Here is a 27,775-nt window from a genome sequence, read left to right on the forward strand (position 1 = left end):
TACATATATATTGTATGTATTTAAAGAAACACAGGCAATGCCACAGGTGCTTCCACAACCCAAGGAACAATTTCTTGGCAGCTTGTCAACAAGATTTTTTAAAAACAATTCAGAAACAATCATCAATTACATGAGCTAAGTGAAGTAACAGACCTCAGCAATCACACAGTTGGCACTTGAGAACTGAGAACCAGCGGTCAGAAATACATTCTGAATTTTGTTCTCAGTACATTCCACCACGAGGTCAATGCAGTGGCATAAATTAACACAAACATTTATCTCCAAATATATTAATTGTGTGCGTATGTGCACGTGTGCAAAAGGCACAGAGCAAACACAGGAGAATGTTTTCCATCATCCAAATTGCACAGAAGACATTAAAACAATTTAGACAAAAAACTTTCACCACACATCAAAAAGGGAAGAACCCCAAACTAACACCACTCCCTCCACAGATGGATGAAACCTTTTGCATAATTTAAAATAAATCCAGCCTGGAAGCAGGCCACATCCAGGGTCGGATGTAAACAACTTCACCATGCAGGTACAGTTGAAAACCAGCATTGGAATCAAGTGAATTTTGTGAGCAAAGCTTCAGTGCTACAAACAGTTTGTGCAAGACAACTCTTTCAACCTATGTTCAGTTAAAACGTATCAAGTTAGAATTAATTCTCAAAATCTTCCTTTGCATCTTTCAGAATTCCCTAACAAATTCAGCACGTGCAAAGCAATTTGTCTAAGATCAGACAAAGGCATGTTCTCATAACCTTCACTGTAATAACTATAATAAATAAGTTTTCTGTCCAGAGACAGAAGTCAAGGACTCAAACCCAATTAGCAGCTTTTTCTGGCAATTTTTAGTTCTTGATGTGCATTAGCTCTGGAGAAGGTTCACTGAGGAATCCATGTACCCTGCCTGCTCTTGAACTCATTTTCAAGTATCTTTCAGCTGAACTATACATTTAAAAGTTATAAAGGATTGATCAGATTGTTCCATAGTACTACTGCATTAAAACAACTGTGGCTGAAAAATCTCTTTGAAGGCTATACAGTATGTATGTTCATATAAAAAGAGAATGTACGGAACACAGTGTTTAAATTAATAAATAAGGTTAAAATTACAGGAACAAAAAGTGTGGCCACTAGCCCTTTCTAGAATGAATTATAGAAGAAAAGTCCATTTAACTTTGAGTCCACCAGGAAGTACGCAGAAGTTCCATCAAAAAGCTGTGCTTTTAAAAATCTCTGGATTTTCTTCTTCCTCCTTGGAATCTCTTGTGCCATTAGAGGCAGGCCTGTATTCTAATCTGGGGGGGCGTGGGGGTGGGGGAAGAAAAAAAAAAAGAAAGAAAAAAGAAAACTTTTTAAAAAAAAAAAAGATGAGAGAATAGAGAAGAAAATATCTTTGATATCCTGAGTCCTACTTGACATTACAGACTCCTAATTTTAATACCCTGTTGACTTGAGTTGGACAGATCCCTTTCTTACTCCAGGTGTACGATTATGTATCATTTTCAATCAGAGCCATGGCAAAAGGCCAAATGCTCTCAATGCCTTCTTAGGCCAGTTGAACTAAATAGGAAGATTTCAGCCCTTCACCAGTACTTATATGATTTTCAGAACCTAGAAAGATAAGATTATAACCCACAAAGTGTCCCTAAACCTTTACAAAGCAATGCACTTTTATAAATGCATTTCCCATACGTGCTTTTATTCAGTCCTCAGAGTAAAACAATAAATTTGGAGCCAAGAGATGTACATACGAACATAAACACTTGGGAAGAGGGACCAGGATTCCAGCCAAGCTCTTATATTTTCAACAGAGCATTAACTACACTACCAAAACCAGCCCCTCACTCTGACAATACCCAAGCAAGTCCGCTCCTTGGAACAGAGAAAAGGTGTGTTAAGATCAGAAAGTGACACTTACCCTTTCACCAACAGCATTTGCTCAATCGTGTCTGGAAGAGGCGTACCATAGCTTTCTGGCAGAAATAAAGTTAGAATTCCTGACAGCACAGTCAGGCTCCCCATCAGGATGTAAGGCAGGAATCTATCATAGGCACCTAGCAGAATAAAAAACATAAATTAAAAAAAAAAGGTTGCATCAGCTCTAAGTCTCTGATAATGTTTGTACCTAGATACAGGGCTTTATCCTGCCAAGATTTACGTGTTCAGTAAAAACCAAGCAAACTAACCCCACTCACAGCCTGGCATTCAAGGCATATGTTGTTATAAATGTGGTTTTAGGAACTCAAGAGTTTCCTATTGGGAAACAATAGCTATAAAAGCTGTCCCTATTGAGTCAGTAACATTGTGAGTCTTCAGAGCACCTGTTCAACAGGGCACAAAAGGCTGTCTCTCTCCTTTACAATCAATCCTCAGATATGCTGAGACCTTATTTTTACCTGCAGCTGCACAAGACACCTGGACCTGGAAACAGAGAACAGTAGAAAAGCCCAACAGCCCTCAGGGGCAGAACACTCATCTGGGTAACTTTCCACCCACCACCAATCTCTCCTGCCCCTGCACAGACTAGTTAACTTACCAAGGTAAACGAAGTAAGGTGAGAGGATGCTGCCCAGTCTAGAGGCCATAGAACTTGCTCCAACTCCCATGTTTCTCACTACTGTCGGGTAGAGCTCAGCCGTGTAAACATAAACCATTGAAAAGGCAGATGTGATCCCAAATTTCCCCAACATCACCAGTAGAATAGATAGTGCACGGATATCTGAAATCAAAACATAGCAAGGACTTCCATACAGCTCTGCCAATTCATGGTAATTCTTAATTCCATTGTATTTGTATAACTCCTGCCCAATTAATTCCAGTATCTGGTGTCTTTTTTCCCCTGTACATGTCTACAAGCATGGGCAACATTTTTAATGTTTTTTGGATGGTTTTTTTTGTTAGTGTTTTGGTTTTTCTGTTTTTAAATTACTAGGACTCAACTTTCATTTCCTCTTGAGCATGAGGCTTCCTGCCAAGCAAAAAATAAGGAGAACAGAACAAGAACTGGAAAGGTCCTCTCAGATTTCAGGGGCCTGCTATTGCAAACAATGACATATACTCCTTTTTAGTAAAACGAACAAAATTAAACATTGAAACAAGTTATTTTTGGTTCCCTGCTCTGGTTGCTCATTAACATTCCTAGTTACAAGTCAATAATTTAATTACAGGAAGCTGAGTTGACTTTAACTGGGATAGCTAATTTGAAAATCAAAACAGATTGCATCAGTGTCCGATCAACTCAAAAGGACAGAAGAAAAAAGCCCAAAACCTAAAGAGAATGCAACACATACATCACCTGTACAAAATAAGCAAGGCAGTTCTTGCACATTCTCTTTTGTTTATTCTTTGATTTTTAAACAACTGCTAAGCAACACCACACACCCCACCCCACACCCCATATTTAACATCATCAGTAACGAGTCTGTAACGCTATTAATCCAACTGGCCTAAAGATGCATACGGTTCGGTATCCAATAAATGTTATTTCGTCCTCCTTTCCAGTTGCCAACCATTATTTTAATTATCAACACTAATTCAGTACAGTTAACTGACAACACTAATTCAGTAAGTTCTTTGTGGAAGCGTTTCTGACAAGTAACAACTCCCCTGAATATAACACCAAGAGCCAGTCACTGACAGCTGCTTGGGAAGGAAGTTCTGCAGCCTTTTGGTCACCTCCAGTTACTAAATTCTGGTGGGTCTAGTCCTGGTTTTACACTTGGGCCTTACCAGGGCACCTCGCCAGGGATGTACATTCAAGGCAAAACTGGAATACAATGCTAATCCCAACACATCACAGAGCCAATGACCCACCTTTACAAATGCATCTGAATTGACATGTTCTGTGAGCTCCTTGTGCAGCACCACTGAGAACCAAGGAAGAGGGACTAAGACAGGACATGATACCTGTATTTAGTCCCCTCAGGACACTTTTCCTCCACATCCGCCCAGTGCATGGTACTGCACTTCACCTATCATACATATTTGAGATCAACTAATGATTCCATACGTGAAGGCACCAGCTGAATGAAGAGAAGAACACAGCCTCCCAAGAATAACGCAGCAGCCATTGAGTACCGTCGAGGCAGATTTCGAAGCAGCAGCCAGGAAATAACGTAGGCTGGAACTTCAATCACTGCCGAGAGGAAGCAGTTCACATAGACATCTCCATGCAAGTTAGGTGTGTCAAGAGAAAGTCCAAAATAACCGACAGAGATTATCATCCTGAAAGAAGCAGAACAACAGGATCAGACAAATTTCTGTTCTTCCTGAGGTTGCCATGACCTTCTCTTACATCTCTCAAACACGGAAATCACTATGTAAGGCAAACTCAGCATCGGCCAGATTTGTTCAGCTCTGAAGCAGCTCAAGCGCTGACTTCAGAAACAGCAAGACAACAATTAAACAGTCCTGATGCTTTTTACCTTTCAAGCTGCTCTTGAATTCAAAGAATAAAATATATTTTAAAAACCTAAAAATATCCTATTCAGCATTAACAGAACTGGGTAGCTCCAGAGCTGTTGCTAGCCTTGCTGAGGCACAGGTGTACGAGTCCACGGTCATAGGTGCTGGATGGTCCTGCAGCTACAGAAGTCATACTTCTTTTCTGATGCCATTGCATGAGTTTGCAACTGCCCATCCCACTCCCATTCAGACCTTGCAAGGACTTTTAAGACATCTCATTTGTCTCTGCTAGTTGTGTTGATGGAGAGGGTCTGCCTAATTCCCACTAAGCCTCCGTACTGCAGGTCACCCCAGGAGATAAGTGATGATCATTCATGCAATGACACAGCAGTTCCCATTACTAGTGGTTACAGCCTTTGGCTGAAAGTTTGGACTACTGAATTTCACTGCTGCCGAGGCCTACGGTAGCTTCCTATCATGTTTACCAGGGAGTTCTGGGTGGAGAACATTGTTTCTGGATCATTACCCTCCATGCTTTGTGTATAAAGTCAGAGAGGAGGAGTAGGGCATCCTGGCAGACCCAAACAATCCGGAACTTTCTCTGCTGTGCCCCAAGCTGGCTGGGCAGCATCCAAGTCACGTTTGCATGCCTCAGTGCCTGGGCTGGTCAGTGCAGCAGGACAGAGCCTGGGGGCTGGGAACACTGCCATCTTAATTGTGCTGCTGCTAGATGACATCTGGGTTCCACATGATCAAGGGAAACACACAACCGGCCTTGGAGACAAATCCTGTTGTGTCTTGGGAGATGCGGGGAAGAGAAGGTTATGCTTCACCAAGTATCACATGGTAAACAAGGAAATAATGGGTACCAGATCAAGACATGTTCAGGTGCAACACTGAGGCACAGAGCACTCTGCACTTCAACTCCTTCAGCATCTATGTTACAAGGGAACCCAGAGAAAAATCACTGTACAGCATGAAGTGGATCGCTGACAAAAGATCTGCTCTTCCTCACGTCACATGGGAAGAGCCTTCACAGTCCAATCGCTTAAAATAAGTTGCCTGCCTAGTGTGCTTGGCAAAGCATGCAGTCATACAGCTGAGGGTAACCCCTCCGCTGCTGTGTGCCCTGCCAGCTAAAGCTATTCTTCTCCAGAGTAGTTAGGCGATGATTTCCACAGTGCTGTGCAATATGTCCAGCCCTGTGCTCCCAGGGGTTATTTGTATATACAATAAACGGTGCTTGCTGGAACTCACTTTCAGTAGCAGTTTGCCTTAGCTTATCACATTGGCAAACCTTGATACATTTTCTAGGAAAACTTTTAACGGTATTTACACATCCTAGGGTGACAAGAAGCCAAACTTCCTCCTCCCTGATAAAACCCAGCAAAGGGATTAGTTTAAAGGCCTGCTGCTTACTCAAAATTAACAAAACACTCAGCAATGCATAGAAGTGATTTATTGCTATCTGCAAGCATGCTTTTTTACAGAGCCTCTTTTATGAGCTCTCAATTCATAACGCAAAATATGCCATCGGTATACCATGGGTTGGAAAACATTGCTGTGAGTCAGCACAAGATACTTTCATTTTTGGAAATTAATTAAAAGGAGGTTCGGCAACTGATACGCAAGGTAAAGAGAGTGGAAAAATTGCTCAAATCACTGAATATTTCTCTGCAAGAGGAGGCAAGATTGTGTAAGTCAGCTGTATATGTTTGACACTTCCTGCCCATCATAAAATTTCATTTATCATGTGGTAAAAAGCCCTTCAGCATATGGAATGGGTTACATATTGCCACGTTACTGTTTCTCTCAGATGCCTTCTCCTACCAGAAATGCTGTTCAAACAGATTTTGCATTTGTTTTTTACAACCAGAGACACAAAATCGGCTGTGCCTAGGAACCTGCTGCTGATCTACTCCGTGCAGCTTAGAATTAGGACAGACTTAATGCTCTAGCTCATTTCCAATTAAAGGTGAGAGTCAGCAATTGGACTTGGAGGTAAGACAACAGTATACAGAAACTGTACTGACATTTCTGCAAAGAAGCAATATTACTTTTCTTTTTTGAGCCGTTTTCTGCTCAGGTTCCTTTCTCAGTGTGTTTGTAACACTGTGCTTGGTGATGGGCAAGGGAATCTGGCTTAAATATTAGCCAAGTCATCCTTGGGCCCAAAAAGCAACATTGGCTTGTACACATTGGCAGCTTGGTGGACTGAACTCCAAGGCTTTGCCTCACTAAAGCACAGGAACATTGTTCAAAAAGGCAGCAAATAGACTTAGTTAGCTCCAAAAGCACTTGAGGGACCTTCTTGGTTAGGGCACTGTAGGTACATGCAGTAGTAGAAGCTCATTTTTATGGCCTCTGGCAGGCTAAGTTACCCTCTCCATCTTCTCTTTTCTAAGCAATTACAGCTTCACTGACATTCCCAGTACAGGAAAATAACAACCATTTAATCAAATAGAGCATAAAGTATGACTTCAGCTAGTGCAGAACCAAGCTGAAGATGGCAGGTCGACAGAGGAGCTAGCAGGAAAGTTTAGGGAAATCTCAGATTAGAACTTCAAAGACAGCTTTGAAAAAGAGATGGGAAGATTCTCCCCACCCAGGTCAGGCCTCCTGGTGTTTAGACCCCTGGGAAGTAGATCTCTGGCGGGGGCGGGGGGGTGGGGGTGACACAAAGACAGGGCATGACTCATTCCTCTTAAAAGACTTTGTTACAGTCAGCAGAGCACTCCCCAAGGCCGGTATCAGGCAGGATTCCCATGCATCACTGCCAGCTGATCTGATTCTTACTCAATTCAGGATATGTCTGACTGCTTCAGAAGTAACAATCCAGATGTGTTTCTAGACTGTTACTGAAATGAGGAACCTACGTAACCATGTTTGTAAAAATTTGGTTGCTTCAGCCAGCAGGTCATTGGGTTTTTGAGCTGGTTTTGTCCGTATCTCTTCAGAATACCTTAAGTGTTCAAAAAGCAGTTTTCTATTGTTTTGCTCCTTTTGTGCTTACATACACCTGAACTGCACTTGCTTACCAAAGAATCACTGACATAATTGTGATAGTTAGGATATTTCGGGTTTTCATTAGATCCAAAATTGTGTACGTCTGTTGCTTCTGGGACTTCAAATCTTGCAGCTGAAAAACAAACCAATCAACCACAGGAACATTAACTTCTTGCAACCAGAATTACTGTGAAAATAAATCCCCCTTCAACTTATACATCAGTATTTTCATACACTGCAGAGCTAAAACAGGTGCCTCACTTTCAATGAGAGTCCTCTAAGTTGTAAGAGCCAACAACCCATGAAAGTAGTTGCTCCTCCCTAATTTAAAGTCACTTAAAATTTAGGCTGAAATTAGTAATAGTTTTCTCTGCCCAAGGCTTCACAAAACAACTGCTTATTGTTACTTTTATACTTGAATTATAAAGAAATAGCATTAATTCATGATTTATATATTGCTTCTAGCAGGGTTCTTGCATCCAGTTTACAGCACTGTGCCTTGAGGATCACGAAAATCAACTGCACCCAGACAAGAAAGCAAGGATGATGAGACATTTGGAAAACGTGATCTGTAGAAGTAGGTTTATTTAGCCTGAGGGCCAGAAGACCAAGAGCATCTTAAACGGTCTTCCAAGATCAGAAAAAAAAAAAAGTGATAAATTGTCCTTCCATGTTCACTGCAGACAAGGCAAGAAATAACAAGATTAAACTGCAGCAGGACAGATTTAGTAAATGACTCCTCATGCTGGACCTAACAGAAATGTATTTAAACTCAGACAAACCAGCTAATGAGCTGAAGAGTCCCCATCATCATCCAGCCTGGTTTTGAGACCTTCTTCTAAGAATATAAGCAAAAAGGGAGCAAGCTTCTCCTTTCCCCTTGAAACTTTCTAGCTCCTCAATATAAAACCACTTCCACGTAAACAATGGAAGATACTCATCCATGAAGCATGCAAACAAGTTTTGTGCTCAGTAAGATTGTAAAAAAGGAAATCATTTAAGGTTGTTTTTTTTTTTTTAAGTCAGGACATTAATTTAGACCCCTAACAAGGGGTAACAAGGGAGAGATTTTTCAAAATATGTAAATATTTAAGAGGATGAGTGACTTGGCAGTGTTAGATTTATGGTTGGACTTGATGATCAAATAGTCTTTCCCAAACTAAATGATTCAAATTATCAACTCTGATAATGGCTGAACTCTGATAAAGTGATAAACACTATATGGCTGAAGAACCACAGTTTTCTGAGCATGTCACATTTTTCACAAAAGATGGATGTTTTCAGGATTTATCACAGGCTACTTACTCATCAGTTTAATGGTATTTTTAACAGTCTTACAGTATGAACATTAACAAGATTTTGATCTTAATCTTCCACAAATTCTTTTTTCTGATAGGATATTTTGTATCTATCCGAATCTGTGACACTATCAACAGTTAGAAATCTAACCAAGGAAGAAATAAGCATCCATCTTAGCAGCTCAAAATTATCAAATGGAAAAGGTAATACTGAAATATTTTTACTTTTGACAATTTTTGAACTGTACTGCCAAGACACAACATTTAAGTAAAGACTCCTCTTTGCACAACTAGAAGAATCACTCTTGCCTGACAGACCTGTTATGCGCAAGCACAATAAACCATACACAAAGATTATGTTCTCCCTTGACTTTTTTAAGTCAGCGTGACCTGAGAAAGTCAACTTAAATTTTAATATGTTTAAAGACTGAATGCCTTTTGTTGGCACTGTGTACTTTTTCATGGTCTGTGCAAACGGTTCTCAACAAAAGTAAACTATAATTGTAGTTTCAAAAGAATGCAATTACTCACTACTTTACACTTTTCGGAACACTTTCCGCCTGGACTAACATACCATGCTCTACTCTGCATTAGTTCAGCTTATTTAATACTTTTTTCCTTAAAACACCAGGCTGGTCCAGCAGTAGTTGGATGTATTCCAGGGCACAACACACCAATAAAGACAAAATCAACCATTAGTTTAACTTCATTCCTCAAGAACCTCTCTTCCATATTCAGTTAGCAAAGTTTCTTTTAGCAAGCTACTTGCCGGACACTGATTTGGGGCCCTTAAGTCTTGTCCCTCAAGTCAAAATATACATTATCTCCTCAATGTCTCATAAACTTTATCTGAGCTAATGGGAACGCGAAGTTCATGTAACCCCTGCAAGTCAGGCGAAAATTCTTCCCGAGTGATACTCTGTTCTGAAGACCTGGAGGATAAAGTAACAACCTGATGCTCATGCACACCAAGTTTCAGTGTATTTGTTTTCATAAATCTTCATTTTCTATGAAAAGTAAACAGTTCTTTACATCTGATGGCTTTCACTCTGCCTGAAGACAAACCTCCCCCACACAGACTGCAGGCAGCTTTACAGCTCACAGCCCTTTCTCATAAATCACATGATCTTTCCTAAGTACTCTCCAGTTCTGCCACTATTTGTTGCCAAGAAACCAGCAAACAGGAAACAAAAAAATGGAGAAAAAAACCCAAACAAACCACAAAACAAAACCAGGAACACTAAAATTCAGCGTCACAGTTGATGAGAAAAAAGAACCCTGCCTTTTAGGAGCCATAAGCAGACAAGATGATCCTTAGCAGGACAAGCTAGAACAAGAAGCTATGAGAAGGGCATTGAGGGCAAAACAATGGTTTGACATTAAATCTATCAAGCAAACATTTCCATCCCCCTCATATGGGATAATTCAACCAACCAGGCCCTATTTGTGCTCCATGGCTTGTTTGCAACCAGTCACCTGCTGGATCCTAACTGGTTTTGGAGTCTAAATACCGCAGGTGCTGCTCCCTACCTGCACGGGTTTGAGGAACATTCCAAACACGAGCTGGGGTTGCTCCTCTGTCCAAAACTCACGTTCCAAACGCACGAGGGCTAAGGGCCAGATGGATTTCTGAGAACCTCTCTGCAGCATAAACATGTTTCCTAAAAACTCAAGAGATGCTGCGAGCCTTCTGCTTTGGAGCTCTTCAGAAAGCAGACAAGAACACTGTAAACAGACCACTGATGTAGAGAAGCTTTGCACACATTTTTTGGCCACAGCATTACTTTTACCTTAAAAAGTAAAAAGATGGAAGGAGTTCTGCATTCAAACAATGCCTGTTCGTGGAACTCACTTTCCTTTGAGTGTCGGAATGTTAATCTGCGTTTCTGAAAGCTGATGTGCCACTATTTACCTGTAAACATGCACCGCATACTCCAGCCCACCCTGTGGCAGAAGCCAGCACTTCTTCCCCTTGTCCAGTGTTCCCTGCGGCAACATCCCTACTCCTGCCCCTGCCTTCTGCTGCTTCTAATCCATCCCATTCAGAGACGGCAAACAGAGCAGCATTTCTTTCTAAGAATGGGAGACAGAGAATTCCAGGGACAGTGACCTTAAGCAGATGTTGTAGCCAGAGCTTATTTTCTGTTCTGCTGCAGTGCTGGCAATGGGCGTGAGAAGGAAGGAGAAAAAAAAAAATAAGAAAAAAGGAAAAAGGCATGTTCTAATGAAAATCTAGGGGAAAAGCTATCAGAAGAAGGTCTGGGTTTTCCTGGCATTCTCACTCTGTTCCAGCAAGACCAGGATTCTATCCTACTATGTACAAGTAAGTCTGGACAAACAGGTAGGTTTGCCCCTCAGCTAATTCAACCCGAGTGAAGCTATTTAAATCTCAACAGCAAACACACTACAGTCTAAAGGCTAGCCATTTCCCTTTTAGCCTGGTACAGAAGCCTTGTAAAGCAAGTGAGTGTGCAAGAGATTTTCATGTAAATGACAAGACAAAGTCAATTGTCAACCAGAACACAACTGGGCAACTGCCCAGACAGATTCTACAGATCTGCCTAAAAGAGGCGTCCATTCTCCCGGATTATGCAAACAGTTTGTCTGTCTGACTTTTGCAGGTCACGTTTGAATGAGTGTGGAACTGCTTCTATGCCTTAAGGTCACCAAACAGCTCAGACAAAGGGGAGATACCCAGAGGGAACACAAACATGTTGGAAGAAATAGATAGGAAAGAAAAGATACTGCTAGCTACACCACCCTGAAAGATGCTCGAGTTTTGCTTTCCTTAACATGGAGTAGAAATTGGAGTTGAGTATGAACTAGGTTAACATTATTTTCAGTGCCACTGGCCAGGATTAGTTCTGTGTTAAACTTTTATAGAACTGTATTACACTGCACAAGCATAAAATCCGTTCAGCCCAAGTATCTGGATCACAAAGCAACCGGAACCTCAAATTCATTACCCTCCCACAAAAACTAGAGTTTAAAAGGAGAGAGGCAGCTGTAAACCGATCCAAAAGATGTTTGCATTAGAATGCATGTTGTCATTCCCAAGGGAATTGTGGGGAAAGGGTATTCTGCTTTTTAGAAAAAGGATGACCTTTTACCCATTTGAGAAGTAATATATTGCTAAGTCAAGTCATATCTGGAAATTAATAACTTTACACAGTCATTATTAAGTCCAACAAACAACTGGACTGCTAAATGAATCTTACCTCACTAGGGTCAAGTATTACATCTGGGGCTGTAATGCCGTTAGTTTTTGCAGCCTTTCGGATGATGTCCTCTGCCTCTTGAAATCTTCCCTGGGAGATCAGCCACCGTGGAGATTCTGGAATGACCCTGCAGAAAAGGTTCAGAATAACAAGCCTACATTTCCACAGAAAGCACTGCTGCAGACACCAATACACATTGTTCCAGGCATGAAAATCTCAAAACTTGCCACATCTTGCAGAAATTAGAGCAATGACAACAGAAATCAGATTTACAAGAGCAGACTAGTACACTGAACAAGAGCAGACTAAAATGCGTTTGTGGGTTTTAGAAGTACTGAGGAAATTAGCAATGACTCGGAAAAAAGCAATAAAAATCTTCAAAGCACGGGAAGACAGTTTAAAGAAATTCAGAAATGTGAATACACAGGCAACACGCTGTACGTTAAGAGGCATATTCTTAGAGAATAACACATATAAAATTACTAACTGTAAATACTGTCACATAAAGGCAAGTCAGAAAGCAGAATTCACCAGTCATTGAATGTTCTAAAAAACGGGATGGCATCTCCAACACAAATGCTAGTGGACGTGAAGAAACACCACCCCCGTGTGGACCACTGAAACTTTACACACCACCTAGAAGTACCTTATTAACCAGGAGGAAAACACGAAGTCCCACAGATATGCAAGTCCTGTTTTGTAGCTTGTCAGCTCTATGTCACCCTAGCATTGCCCAGCTTCCCAAAACAACTGGCTTCTCCTGCCCTCAGTTCAGGCCTGCTTTTAAAAGCTTATGGATCACAGGTCAGTGCAGAAGGATGCAGTTTATTGACTTTTTATATTATTTGCATGTACACCACTGAATTCTATAGAAGCCTACAGAAAATGAAGAGTAGGCTTTCCAGGCATGAATCAGATCACCCACAAAGCTGTGGACTTGCAGCTAAACAGCCGGGAAGAGTAAAAGACACAATGTCCATTCTTCATCTGCCCATTTCTGAATGTCATTGGTAAAGGCTGGTTGGCTTGGAGTCTGGATCTTAAAATTTATCTGTAGACAAGAGCTTCTAAAGACTAAAGTCTTTTAACTTAGTTATACTCACCACCAGAGCGGGATGCAGAGCAGCCCAGGTAAAGTAAGCGCCAGCAGCAGCATCCGCCAGTCTCTGATGAAGTAAGCAAACAGCGGCAGCAACATGTAGCCAAATGCATAGAATATGCAAACGCCCAGTGTGCAGAACAGCACACGAATTGACTGGCCAAGAATTTCAGTGCCTGTTCAAAACAGCAGAGTGAAGATTAGTATTTTAACTTAATAGCAACCAAGTAACTGACGAAAACTACCTCTAAGAATTGGTTTTGAAACATACTGCACTGATAGTCCCAGTATATAGCGTGGTCTGCCATCCAGTTTTAGAGGCACCGCAGAACTGCTTCACGCAGTGATCCTGCATCAACCCAGGTCATTCTACATATAGAAGGAAGAGAACTGGGCCATACAATATTTCTGTAACTCAAAGTAGCTAATACTTGCCTAATTTTATCTTCTTTGAATCTCACACTTGACCTGAGGAGCTAAAACCATCTGACATGCTACAAAACATTCACAACAGTTAACCTCAGCTTCATCTCTATCAGGTCCCCTCCAGCTCATAGAGAAAGACCAGCTTCTTTAAAGAATAATTCCGAGATGCCTAAACTAGGCTCCTGACCCATATCACCTTCTAAAAGACTATTTTGCTATTAGCCAAAAAACCTCACACTCTTTCGGTGTACACACGTGGAGTTCACGTTGAATCACTAACAAAGGCCAGGCTACTGGCAGTGGAATTAAACGCACAAACAGGGGTCAGTGCTTCCCTCTGAAATGCTTTGGGACCTGCAAATCAAGAAACATAGAAAGAAATATAATCTTCCTTCTTTCCACAGAAATCAAAGAAGATTACAGATGTTGCAGCAGGATGTGTGCAGTGAGGTTAGCTGAACACTGCTTTCACGGCTGCACTGGCCTTCTCTGGCCCAAAAGGAATTTCTTGCCAGCATTTGGTACTTTGGACAGTGAGGTCACTGTAAATAACATTAATGAAAAAAACCTTTTTTTTTTTTCAAATGTCAGATTCATCAGGTAATTCACATTCCCATGATCATATATGGCCTTAGTTATACTGAAGATCTACAAAGCAAGAATCATTATGTCATTTAAATTTTTATGCTAGGCTGTTTAAAGGACTTTATAACGCTTACTCTACTATTTTTTTTTTTTTGCAAGTCTTTAAATCAAATAGGCATTTAGGCCCCAAAATGGACAATAGAAATCCCTGAAAAATCATGTCTTATACATCTCTCCAGCTAGAAGGTGGACTTTATTTCAAATAATTGATTTCTGTCATTTTGCTTTTTAGGTTGGTAAGCCACAGAATTAATTCAGATTGCACCTCTATCAACTAGGAATGTCCAAGGAGAGGACAAGTCATCCAAGCATAGTAAGGACACACTCTTAACAGTGCTGCTTGGCAAAACAAATCAACCTAAGCCATCAACCTAAGCCAGTACTGAAAAGGAGTAGGAAAAACACAAGACGGAAGAACACATACTGTGCCCAGCAGGACTTTCATACCAAGAACAAATGCTGCCACGTAGTTAGATATCTGTCCCATGCCGACCAGCACAAAGAACACTGAAAACATCTCCCAGCTGGTAGAGAAGACCTGTATGAAGCTGAAGACAGTCTGCATTGCCAGAGTTGCAAAGAGCACATTCTTCCTGCCAAACCTTCCATGGACAGATTAGAAGGAGGAGGAAAAGAAAAAAAAAAAAAAAAGACAGGGGAAAAAAGAAGGAAAAAAAAAGAAAAAAAAAAAGAAAGAGATTATTATACAATAGCATGAATGAATCTTCAGAAACAGAAAAATAAGATTACTCACACGCATACTTAGGGAGATATATTATATCTGCAGAAAGCAGAGGTTCAGGAAACGTGACACGGGCACAGCTATTCTGAATACACTGGAAAAAATCCACTGGCCCAGAGAAAACAATATTCTAAGGGCTGCTAGTTAAGTTGCCTTTAAGTATGTGCTGTAATGCTATTTCCTTCTTACTGATAGGATGAACAGGGAAACAAATCACTGGGAGCAAAATATTTAAAATGCAAGAGTATTAGGTGCTCCTTGTCCTCTAAGGAGCACACAGTATGACATAGATTAGCATGTGGGGAAAAAAAAAAAAAAAAAAAAAAGGAAAGCTTCTGAAAAGTAAAACTCAGGTTTGTAAGATGCTATTATCAGTTAGTGATCCCATGCTGCAATCTTCATTCCACTTTGTAAAAAAAAAAGAAACAATTTTAAGGGACTCTGGCAGTTCTATCAGTGAAGTATTAAAACCCAAACCAAACCAAAGTAATTAAACTAAACCCAACCCATCAAGCTGTTACAAGGGTCAGTGCTGATGCCCTGGCCCGGGCAGCCCCACAACACAAGCAGACTTTGCAGCCTGTGACAGGACGTCCACCCCACTCCGAAGTCAGACTCAAGCAGAGGGTCTCGAGCTGGTGCCACAAGCCTCGGGCAGGCCATGACGCATTCACAATGGACCCTGCAAAATATCCTGTCAGTCTCAATGTCGTGCCTGGCCAGGTGCGGGGCGCAGGCTCGCTGCACAGCTTTCCGTACCAGATGGGCAGATGGCGGCAGCAGAAGACCGCAGGCAGCCTGGCTGGAGCAGACTCCTGACCACGAGCTAGTTGCTGCTGCACTGGGTGAGGATCTCTGTCACTCTGTGAAGGACCTGCAGGAGTCTCCCATGATTGTGAAAGTGTGAAGCTGGTGGCTTCTGCCACCAGGAGAACAGCTCCTGTGTCACCTGCTCGTTAGTGACCATGGAAGACACTCAGCATCCTTGCAGCAGCGGAGGGGCTGAGAGCTCTTTTGAACAAAGCATCCGAGACCTGCAGCAGCACCAGGATGAAGTGGCGGGAGACTCCCCATAGCAAAGAGGAGATATTGTCCCTCACATGGGAGAGCAGCTGGAAAGCATGGAGCTCTGCCTGGGGATGGATGACGAGTAAGCTGAGCGCTTATGGGTTGGGATTAGCAGGCAGACCAACAGTGGCACCACTATGGGTGTCTGCTGCAGACCACCTGATCAGAAAAGGGTAAAAGAGGCATTCTTCAGACAACCACCGCAAGCCTCGTGTTCACAGGCAGAGGCCATCAAGAAATAGTCTGGGTTGGAAGGGACCTTAAAGACCACCCAGTCCAACCCCCTGCCACTGGCAAGGACACCGGCCACCAGCCCAGGTTGCCCCCAGCCCCGTCCAGCCTGGCCTCGGGCACTGCCAGGGATGGGGCACCCACAGCTGCTCTGGGCAGCCCACCCCAGTGTCTCACCACCCTCACCATAAAGAATGTCTTCCTAATATCTAATCTAGATCTACCCGTTCTTAGTTTAAAACCGTACCCTCCTGTCCTATTGCTATATGCCCTGGTAAAAAGTCCCTCTCCTGCTTTCCTGTAGGCCCCTTTAAATCGGGAAGGTCTGCTATAAGGTCTCCCCGGAGCCCTTTCTCCATACTGAACAACCCCAGCGCTCTCAGCCTGTCTTCATGGGGGACTTCAACTACTCCAGTACCTGCTGGAAGGACAAGACCCAGGAGGTTTCTGGAGCGCATCAATGACAATTCCCTAATGCAGATGACTGAGGAGCTGACAAAGGGAGAGACTGGTGGACGTCAAGCTCGTGAACAAGGGAGAACTGTTCGGAGATGTAAAGGTCGACAGCAGCCATGGCTGCTGGCTGCGCAATGGTGAAGCGCGGGATCACGAGGGGAGGATCAAGGCCGAAGGCAGGATCACAGGGAGAGCAAACACTGGCCTGATCAGGGATCTATTTGGAAAAATCCAACAGCATATGGATCTGGAGAGAAGTCCAGGACAGCTGGTTCATTTTCAAGGCTCACTGCCTCCAAGCTCAAGATTGGTCCAACCTGATGAGCAGGAAACAACATAAAGGCCCTGAATGATGCTACAAGATTTGTGGCATAGGGATTATGTTTCCAAAAAAATAGGAACTCTACAAGTAAATCAGCAAATTAGAGGATCACATGTTGTTCTCTGAGAATCAGGAAGACAGCACACAAAGCATTGCACAGCAAATCCCAGGGAGAGAATCAGAAAAAATGAGCTTAAAAAACCCCAAAGAAACAAACAGTCAAGATCACAAAAATTAATGGTGTCTTCCATTTTATATTTTTTAAAAACATGTTTGTACTGATAAAGAAGCCTTTGTTCTCTGGAGTACAGCTCAACAGCATTCATGCTTTGCAGCTTCTACAAATGCAGATCATTGGTTTTATATGCTGCATTTGATGATGAGGAAGAGAAGCTATGTGTGTTTATAAAAAAAACAAAACAATTTTAAGTTTGACCTCAAAGAAAGGAAAACAAGCCTTAGGGATCTCTCTGAACATAGTCCAAAGTAATTAGAAAAGAATGCCATTGATTGATTTTTTCCACATGAAACTTATCTCTTACACCTGCTTTCTGGCATAAAACCAGTTTGCTTGAGAAGTGATTTCACTGAAAAAATAAACAGATAAAGCTAACACCCACCAACAATCTTTGTAACATTCTGTTCTAGTGCAGGACCTTTAGTCTATACTCTGTCTACATTCAGATTAGCCAGTCACAGAACAAAGACATGTTAGTAGCTGTAGAAAGACACTTACAAAAAACTTCACACACAAGAATTGCTTACAAAACAGCAACAAATGAAGAGCCAGCAGCTCTGGTGTATATATACACTTTACTTGTCTGAGAGCTGTCCCGATATGAAAGATCCAAGCAGGACGCCCACAAAGAACAGGGAGGTGCTCAGGGGTCCTTTCCAGTCGTCGTCACATACAAGATTCCACTGCAAGGAGAGAGAACACAAAAGCCTTTTAACAAACAGGATCTCCTCTTCCTGCTCAGCCCAGATGAAAACATACCCTTTGGACAGAAAACCTCCATGAGAGAAACAAATAACTAACCTATTGCCGTTACGTTCATGGAGCTGCATCCGTGCAAGGGATGCCCAGCAGCAATGGGCAAGGGCCACCACCCTGAGCCATCTCGGACACCATCCAGCTGCAGCCCCAACACTACCTTTAGCTGTGACCCATGTGGCTTTCTTTACACAGGTGATGGCTGTGCTATTTCACCTACACGTGTACGAGCAATGGTAACTAATTATTTCATAATGCGCTTGGTTCAGGTCCCTTTCAAAGGCTCTGCAGCCCCTTAAACTGCTGCAGTTCTGCTGGTTTTGGAAGGAGTCAGAATAGATTCCAAACTTCCCTGCACGTGGCTAAGTTTGCCATTAAAATTTCACATTTCTAATATAAGAGATACTGAACTATGGAAACAAGAATATAGAAAAAATACTTTAATACCATTCTGAACGAGACTGGAGACTGTTCACTCCTCACTGAGAACCTAACTAACATCATTATCATCTCTGGAATACAAATAGAAATACATACCAAACAAACAAAAATTTCCAAAATTAAAACAAAACAAAAAAAGTAGTAATAGAAGAAGAAGAAAACAAGATATTTTTTTTAAATGAAGACTGCAATAGTTTCCAATCCCCTACCCATTTCAGTCTGGTGTTTTTGAAGCAGCACTTATATTATTTTTGTACCTATACCAACAGCTATTATTGAAAGACTCTTAATTTTATTTTGGTTATCTGGGGAGAAAAAAGCGTGCAAATATTAGAAGGACAAAACCCAGCAGGGACACCTCATCCCTTACCTCACGGCTATGCTGTGGCTGGAGGAGTTCCCAGTGCTCTCCCAGTCCCACCATGTTGCCCAGCAGCCTGCGTGCTGGGGGCAGGAGGTGCTGCAGCCCCACAGGAGAGGAATTTGGAGGCACCCAATGCTTCTGATGTGAGGCCAAACCCTCCCGAACTTAATTACACAAACAGCTCCCACAGGGCCCCTTCTGATGTTTGAGGGACAGAAACTTTTAATCTGTATTAAAAGGTTGAAACAAAGATATTCACCCTGACCCTAATAATTAATCCCCCTTGCCCCCCAATTACAAATTAGTAAGTATAGCATGTTTTACTCTTAAGTTTTTTTAAATTTGTACTGGAACACTCATCAGTGCTTTGATCTACCCCATAAGAAACCCAGCTGCTGCACGTCCCAGCTCTGCCATCCACACCTTGTCCATGGTCCCCTGCCAGCATTTTGCTTTGTCCGCCAGCCCTGCCTCCTCAGCATAATGCCTCTGACTCCAGGAGCCTCACAGCCCTCAGTCTGTTAACAGTTCACGCTACAACTACATCCTAATGTATGTTTTAAGGTTGGAGGATCACTAAAAACCTTGCACTGAACGAACAACACCAGCAATGGCCTTCCACTCCGTGATCCCGAAGGGAAAACTCAACTGAGCCACCACCTATTTCATGGAAGAGCATCCAGTTAACTAGAACTGGAAGTTCTTCTAGAGGTGAATGATGCTCATTCATACTGGCTGCACTTTCATCGGTGTTTGTGTAACTTCAGCTGCCAGCCTTGGGCTATCTTATGGATTCATGTCCATCTTTACTATTTTTTTTACGGTCATAGAGGCAAACAAAATGAATACAGTTACAAATTGGGAAAAAGTGCAAGTCATTTCTTAACCTCTCCTTTGATAAATCTGACTGGTTTCGTGTCTGAAAAAAATATCTCCTTCTATCAGACTTCATACCCATTGACATTATTCTTGCATTTATTCCCCAAACCTTTCCAGCCTCACACCACCTCAAGCACAAGCACCAGTGCTCAGTGCAATGCTCCAACAAATCCTACCGACACTATCAATTATGCATCATTATGGAAGTTCCTTTCAGAACTGTGGCTTCCTAATGTGCTAACAAATTTATACCACTCATGTAAGGGATGTAACTTACTATAGTTATCAGTAACATTTGGATTAAAATCTGCAATTAACATTTATAATTAAATCTCTATTTACTGAACAGAAGTTGTACTACATTATAGATTGAAGAAAGTTTAGGCAATTCTGTGACGACCACAGAGGCTAATCCAGCCAGAAAGCTTCAGCAAATTGTATTTGGCAACTTGGAAATACGTAACAAAAGATCATTATCAAATTTATACAGGCCAAAGGTTTCAGTGGTTATCATATGCCCTCATATGACAACACTTAACCAAGAAAATAAATACCACAAATACTAACTCTGTATTAATAAAGACTCGTCTACTCACAAAGAATTATCTTTACATGAGCTACTGGAGCCAGACACCTTCAAAAACAGAATTAAAATCTAACTAGCCAAACATCTAGCTCGGTGATTTATATCTATCATTACTAAATAAGTCATTATTTTCCAGCTGCTCACCCTGTGCTTGCAAGTTAGTCATCTCCTTTCATCTTACACCCTGTGCTTTGGCACAAGGCTGTGCAACATTTGGCTTTCCAGATGCTGGCATGCTTGTGCCCAGCAACAAACATTTTCTTCAGACCACTGAGGTAGAGCCATTGCTTGAAAAAGTTTATGGTATTGAAATGTTTTGCACTGTTCTGCCAATAGCTTCTTGCATTGGTAGGTGGAAACACATTGGTCCTTAAAACATGGCAATTATTATCAGCTTGTTTTTCTGTCCACTCTATTACAGCAATGTTAGGAACCATTATGCTGAAGACCGTTTGAACCAGGCCTCGAAGTGAACTTCAGTATCAGGTTTCCAAGGAAAATGACTTTGGTTGTGCAATACCAGTTATTTACAGACTCCATAGATGCACAACCATCAGAACAAAGGGATTTTAAGGTCTGTTACCCCTTGCCCCAGGTAAACGAATGCTGAAGTCTTCAACTTTTTAATGACTCACCAACAAAGTCTATATTTCTTGTCAGTGGTGGTGGCAGCAGGCTCCCAGAACCATCCTGCAGCTACACTCTTCACTCAACTACACATTGCCCACAAAGAAGTCACCAAAGTACTACTGTTAGAAGACCAGCATTGCAAAGAGCGAGTGTCCCAGGAGTAGTTACTGATAGAAACATGCTGCTTGGCAGTGCTGTTTGGACACAGTATACTGTGACCCAGTGCTCTAAAATCATGTGCTATTTTCACTTCTTAGTGTCCTTTGAGTTAGCCTGCTAGCTCTAATGGCCTTTGCCCCAGTGAATGAGATAAGGTTAACCTCAGCAAGGTATCAGGGCTCCAAACAGGAGAAAAACATTTCAGCTTTGTTTCAAAGAGCAGCTGCTGATGTTGCAAAGAACCGAGCTGCTGAACACTGGTACCCAATGCTCAAGGCACAGCACGTAGCATTCTCACTCAATTTTATTATAACTTTAGAAGAGGACATCCTCTGTTGCAGCTTAAACTTATCTTCTTTCTCAGACAGCTTGCAGATATTTTGTGCTTTAGCTACTTCCCAAACAATTCATCAGGTTGAGTTACATCTTTGTCAGCAGCCTCACACCTAGTAGCAATAATCACTTGCACATTGGAGTCAAGATGCATGGGGAGATAGGTGCCTCCGTAAGCGATTCCTGGCTGATACCAGCTGCTGGTGAGGACAGGTGGAAAGAGGGGACAGGGAAAAGAAGACAGGCTATGGAAACGACCAGGAAATCCAGACAGCTTGGGGGAGAAGGCAGAGGGACTGAAGCCATTACTTCTCGAGCACAGGTTTGGGACTAGAGTATGAAACAGTCCTAGGTATTCACAGTCATCACTTAAGCATGTCTTTAGGAGAATCCTTTCCAAGTTCTGCTTCATCTCTTACACAGCAAGTCAGCTACCTGGAACCACATATCCAAATCTCTTGCTATAAGGCAAGCCCAGTTACAAAACTGGGAAGAATAAAAAACAACCTACTCCCTCGGATCTTCTCCCTCCCACAAACACAAGGTCCTTCCCAACCACATTTTATTAGCTTCCAGTCTTTTATCACAATACAACCTGAACAAGAAATATTAATGCAGGTTTATCCAGAATTACACTAAGCAGCATACACAGAAGTGTGTTTATCTTGCTAGAATAGTGTTTCCTGTGTTCCTTCTTACACCTTTCCAATACTAAACTGAACATTAATATAACACCTCAACCCAAACAGAAAACTACCCTACAGTTTTCATACAAACTGCAATCACAACAAAATTCAGACTCCAAGATGAAATATTTGAATTCTTTTAACTACAAGCTGTGGAACAACATTAAAAGCATAAAATAACAGCATCAAACAAAAATTGCAAGGCAAGTTTAGGCAGACAGAATGCCCCAAGTCCAGCTGAAGATACCACTATACAAGTAAAAAACATAATTCCCGAAGATTCTCTAGGCACTTTAAAACCTTCAGGGCTGAAGAGTAATTTCCTGTGTACAGGCTCTGCTTCCACTGCACTTGCAGAATATCACCTGCCTCGAAAGGAGAGCTGGCACTTCATGAATTACTAACAGTAAATCCTGCAATGGCTCTCATCCAGTCACTGATGCAGGTCCCTTATCCTGCTTCACTTTCACTGCAATTGTATCATCTTGCAAGAAATGACAAACCAGGAAGTAACAACATTCTAGTTGCTAGTAACAAGATTTGTATCCTATTTAAACATAAAATTTGCCCAATATTTTTAATGCATCATAACATGGAGATTGCAAGTCTAATTACAGGCGTGCTCTTGAAAACTTCAGAAGTTCTTGCAATACAGCATCGCAGCAAACAAATACATACCACCACCAAATACACACCACTACCAAGTACGTTTGGAAAGTTACAGAAGTAGTTGCAAAACCACCAACAACATAATTTAAGACCTCACTTGAAAAAAGCATGTTTCTCAGATTATAGAGAACTGTTCCACCACAGGAGAACTCCCACTTCCCTAACACCATTAACAAGAACCCTAAACAAAGAAGAACTATGACAAACACAGTAACTTTAATAGCCTTACTTGGTTACACCCGTGTTACAAGCAAAAGCCTTTTAAGAAAAGGAATTTTTTTACAGCTACAATGTATCATGTCCTCCCACTCTTTCCCCCCCCAAAAAACTGTTTTCGTCTCTTGCCAAGAATAACACGCATGATAGAAAAATGAAGTGGGATAGTTCCATGTACTAATATTTTCTTTTCAAAATCAACATGTTAGCAAAAATTTTTGAAACTAATCCAATATCCTGTACTCTCTCCTGCCACTTGCTTCTCTCCACAAGTAGAGGCAGGTTCAACAACAACAAAAAAACCTCACCATCTCATAACCTTCGAATCTGGTCTTGCCCGTACCCATATAAATATCCTCTTCTTACTTGAAAGCTATGAGTGTTATTAAACACCCTTTCCTCTGAAAATACATTTGTATATTTCAAATACTTAGAAGTTCCAGATGTTACATTAAAGCTTATCAGCTAAATGTAAACAGAGGTCTGTATCTACAAAATATAGATTCCGCTCAATTTTTCTCCTTGTAGTTGTTTTAAATTTTGACAGAGGTAAAACTTGCATAGAACAGGAAGGAAGGTGCCAAATATTTCATAATTCCAGTGCAGAAACTTCACCCTCCCCCATATATCAGATTTTTGAGATGGCTGGAGAAAAAGGAAACAAGGCACAGACATCAGAAACTGAGAAACATGAGCTGAGTTTTAAATTAAAGGTAAAGACAGCATAATGAAGACATTACCCTATCATTAATTGTCCATGGTACCTCTAAAAGAGCATTGTTTCCATTAAACTATATCAATTGCACATTTCTGACCCTGCACTTTGTAGAATTCTGAGGAGTCCTGCATGACGTGCTTCTTAAACCACACCTTTAAAACCTCAGTATTTTACAAGTACTTCTGTACATGTCAGACATTTATTTGTATTTACTTCTTAAATGAAAGCTAGACCTTTTTTCCCTTATTCTGACAAGACTATTAATACTAAGATTTTGTACTTGCAAATCACCTAAAGGTCTTTCCATAACTTTATCAGCACCTGGGGCTGAAAAGCTGTCAGTATGAACTTCAGCCAGAAAAATAAGCAGTTATTAACCTACAGAAAGAAAAAGAATGCACCTGTTTTAAAAGATGAGAGATAACATGGGGGTGGCTAACACTAATGAAGAGTTCAGTGAGAGCTGAACCTGGATGACACGAGCTTGATTTACACTTCAGCTCCTAGCTCTGCTCTTAGAAAATCCGCAGGTGTCCCTGCCTGTGGCAGGGGGTTGGAACTAGATGATCTTTAAGGTCCCTTCAAACCTCAAACCATTCTATTATTCCATAAATTACAATGTCTAGCATGAGCCTGTGTTTTTATTATGGTAAAGCAAAAAATGCATCTCTGCCTTCCAACAAAAAGTGAACGTTGAAACCTCTGGTTTGACAGCTGTATCACAGTGCCTCTTCGTGTCATTCCAGGTGTCACCACTGCACTCTCCACTTGTTTCCCGAAGGTCTTCTGGCATAGCCCACTGACCTTCAGGGACAGGGCTCTGACAATACAGCAGGGCACTTGAATCCCTGGTGTGCAGGGAATGGAAACTTCTGAGCCTTCATAACTGCCTAGAACTTACTCTCTCTGCATGTCCCTGCATGACAGAGCACCAGCCCTGCACCAAGCCTCAGGACACTTGGCAATTCCCACCACGTGCATCCTTCCTCTGCAAAAGCCAAACAGTCGCTGAAGCTTGTTAAGAGCACAACAGGCATAAAACACGCAGTTCTGGAGTACAGCACCTGCGCTGCTCTGATTTCAAACTGATGAATAAGGCAATACATTTTTAGAGGTTGACAAAGGATACGTGTATACAAAATACACTGTCTATTTATGTTTCAGTAAGTAAGAATTACTCCCGTATGGACTAAAATGTTTTGACTATGTTGTCTAACATCTCCTCATCACATCATATTTCCAGTTCATTCATGCTCTTAATAATTCCACTGCTCAATTCTATTCCCAGTTATTCAGTACAGCCCCATAACAGCCACAATAGGCAGAAGTTAGCCTTTTCCCTTAATTACTCCAGCTTTATTCCGTTTACTACCACATACAAACTTTTATTACTCCTACATTCTTTTTTTATGGGACTTATGGAGGAATAGGAACAACACAAATGGCTTCTTGAGCCAAAGTAAAGCTTTTCTTATCCCCTGAGCTACAGCATTTCAAACAGCAAGAGACAGAAAGGGATTTTGTTACAGGGGAGCTGGTTAAATACTGCAGACTGGCTAACAACAACATACTGTTGTTAGCCTGTGTGAGAAAAGGAAGCCTCTCCAACTGAGAGGGAACTGAATGTTTTAAGTCTCTCCTGAAAAGCAGAACCATAAATGAGGCCTTTCCCTAGAGTTGTAAGAGATTCAGCAAAAAGCTTTCTTTAAAAAAATCCCCCCTTCCCCCTCCTGGTGTTGGCTACGGAAATCTGGGACAAAGGTCCTCATGATTATTCAACAAGTTAGAGATATGCAACCAAACACAAGATTAGTTAATCATAAAACCAGCAGCACCAAGCCAAGAAATTAAACAAGTTTAACACCGAAAACCTACAAGTATGTGAAAGGCCACAGTTCTTGCAAAACTCCCTCAGAAGCATTAATATTAAAGGAGAAAAAAAATACTGCCTCAGTGCATGATGTCTGGGCAGACAAACGCTACCTCCCACAGACACAGAACATCTGCCAAACCATACAGACAACGGGCCAGAGCTTCTGGGGAGTCTCCGTAAAATGTTAGCAGCTCCTGTTTTTTATAGATTATAAGACTCCTGGACAATACCCTGATAGCTCAAGACATCTTAATTTACAGTAGGTCATAGCTCAGGGAAGCAACTCTGAAGACAAAGTACTGGCTGAAGCCACATCTAAGCCTGGACAACCATTACAGTAAGGCACTTGGAATGAAACCTGTACATTCAGCTGAGTGAGACTGCCCCGAGAAGATGCCAATTTCTTTACACTGCCCCAAGAGCAGCTCAGCCTTTCACAACAGTGCATTTCAGCAATGACCAGGATCTAGAAATTCAGAACAGCTTTCTTATCGAGGAAAACAGCAGTTCTTCAGAGACAGGTGAGGCAATGCCTTGTGCCACTTGTCAGAATCACTCAAGCCCTTGCTGCGCGTGTTCAAGGGAAGTTTCCAACAACCCCAGTGCCACCACTTCCATGCCTCCCTGTGCTGCTGTGGCTCCTCTCCCTTGCTCCCTTCCTCACCCCAGCCCTCCTGAAGAGGATTTCTGTGCTCAGATCAGCTTCTGGTCATTAAGCACTCACACCCATCACTATCCAAACACCCATTTTGCAAAGCAACAAATAACAGCAAATATAGTTCCAGCTCTGTCAAATTTATCCATGGGCACAAACAGGCAACGGGGCTGTACAACTTTCTGAAAATAAACTCATACATGTTTTGAAATTCAAGTATTCCTCAAAGTCCATTTCCTTGTATCTGAACCCAGCCTGGGGGGCTGCACAGCTTTCTCTTGGAACAGGAGGAACCGGTGGCGCAGCGCTGGTTGGGCCCTGGCGCAGACTGGACTGGAGGGCGTGTCAGCAGCAGCGAAGCCGGCCTGGCCCACAGCTGAGTGCGGGGACAGAAGCCACGGGCACGGCCACAGCAGGGCCATCGCAGGCGCTCAGCAACCACCAGGATCCTTTTGGACACAGCATCAGACCAGGGCTGCCGGCTTGCTGCATCCTGCACAACTCAGGGTGACTTCTACTGCCCACCTTTTCGATCTACTACCACCCAGCCGATCTCCCGAGTTGAGAGGTCTCTGAGCCGAACGCGCCGGCCCTGTGCTGACCCTGCTCCCTGCCCCGCAGACACGCCAGGTGAGGTGCCTGCACTGCCCGGCAGCTCCCGCACCGCTGCCGCGCTGGCTGAGGCACTTGGAGGTTCCTTTTGCAAGTGGAAGCAGACAGAAGATCTCAGTGTGAAGGCAGCACGCCCGACCGAACAGCGGGGCCATGCCCCAAGCCACGGGGGCGCCGCCCCTGTGCCCCGGTAACTGCCCGCTTCCCCCTGGCTCCGCCGGGGCCGCCCGCCCGCCCGCGCCCCCCGCTGCCAGCGCGCCCCGCCGCCGCCCCCGCACCTCGGTGACGATGGTGGAGCGGTAGACATCGCGGCTGTACTCCCAGCCGTCCAGGCACGGCTCCAGCTCCAGCGAGCCCAGCTCCACGTCGGAGCCGGGCCGCAGCCCCAGCGCCGAGAAGTTGGCGAGCGCGGCCAGGCGGTAGCGGCGGCAGCGGCTCGGCACCGCCCGCCCGCCCCGCAGCTCCAGCGGGGCGCTGGCGTTGAGCCACTCGCCGCTCAGGTTGGCCCCGCGGGGCACGGTGCACCGGTGCTCGGGGGTGCCGGCCAGGAAGACGATGGAGAGGCCGTTGAAGCCGTTGGGAATGATGCTGGCGCTGAGGAGGAAGAAGACGAGGCGCTGGAAGCGGCCCCACTCGCCCAGGAAGGCGGTCACCTCCTCGTAGTCGCGCATGGCGCAGCCGAGCTGCGGCCGCCGCTACCTGCGGGCCCGTCTGGCACGGGTAGGAAGCGGCCGCCCCGCGCCGCCGCGCAGCCCGCCGAGCGCCTCGCCATGGGCCGGGCCTCAGCGGCGGGGGAGCGGCCGGGGGTGGGGTTTGCAGGCGGAGGCCCCTCAGGTGGAGCCGGCCACGGCCCGGTCCGGCCGCCTCCGCCCGGCGCCGGCAGCTCCCGGCATGCCCTTCGCCCGGCCGGCGGGAGGCGCGGCGGGGGCTCGGCCCCTGAGGTCTGGCAGAGCCGGGCGCAGCCTGGGGCGGGGACACCTTGGCCGGGCCTCCCCTCCCCTCCCCTCCCCTCCCCTGAGCCGAGCCGAGCCGA

General features: G+C 43.3%; 1 protein-coding gene across 1 annotated transcript; it reads right to left on the minus strand.

Annotated features, from left to right (window-relative positions):
• Window positions 1-27,621, minus strand: LOC121092380 (solute carrier family 22 member 5-like). The gene is made up of 10 exons (XM_040603296.1): window positions 27,021-27,621; window positions 17,745-17,848; window positions 14,556-14,710; window positions 13,042-13,213; window positions 11,939-12,065; window positions 7,455-7,555; window positions 4,022-4,236; window positions 2,549-2,731; window positions 1,931-2,066; window positions 1-1,307 (listed from the first exon to the last, which is right to left on the minus strand). Exons 1-10 carry the CDS (start codon window positions 27,411-27,413, stop codon window positions 1,220-1,222), a joined length of 1,674 nt encoding a protein of 557 aa, XP_040459230.1. The 5' UTR covers window positions 27,414-27,621; the 3' UTR covers window positions 1-1,219.
• Window positions 27,622-27,775: the final 154 nt, after the last annotated feature.

This window comes from Falco naumanni, chromosome 8, assembly GCF_017639655.2.
Source record: "Falco naumanni isolate bFalNau1 chromosome 8, bFalNau1.pat, whole genome shotgun sequence".
Taxonomy (NCBI): domain Eukaryota; kingdom Metazoa; phylum Chordata; class Aves; order Falconiformes; family Falconidae; genus Falco; species Falco naumanni.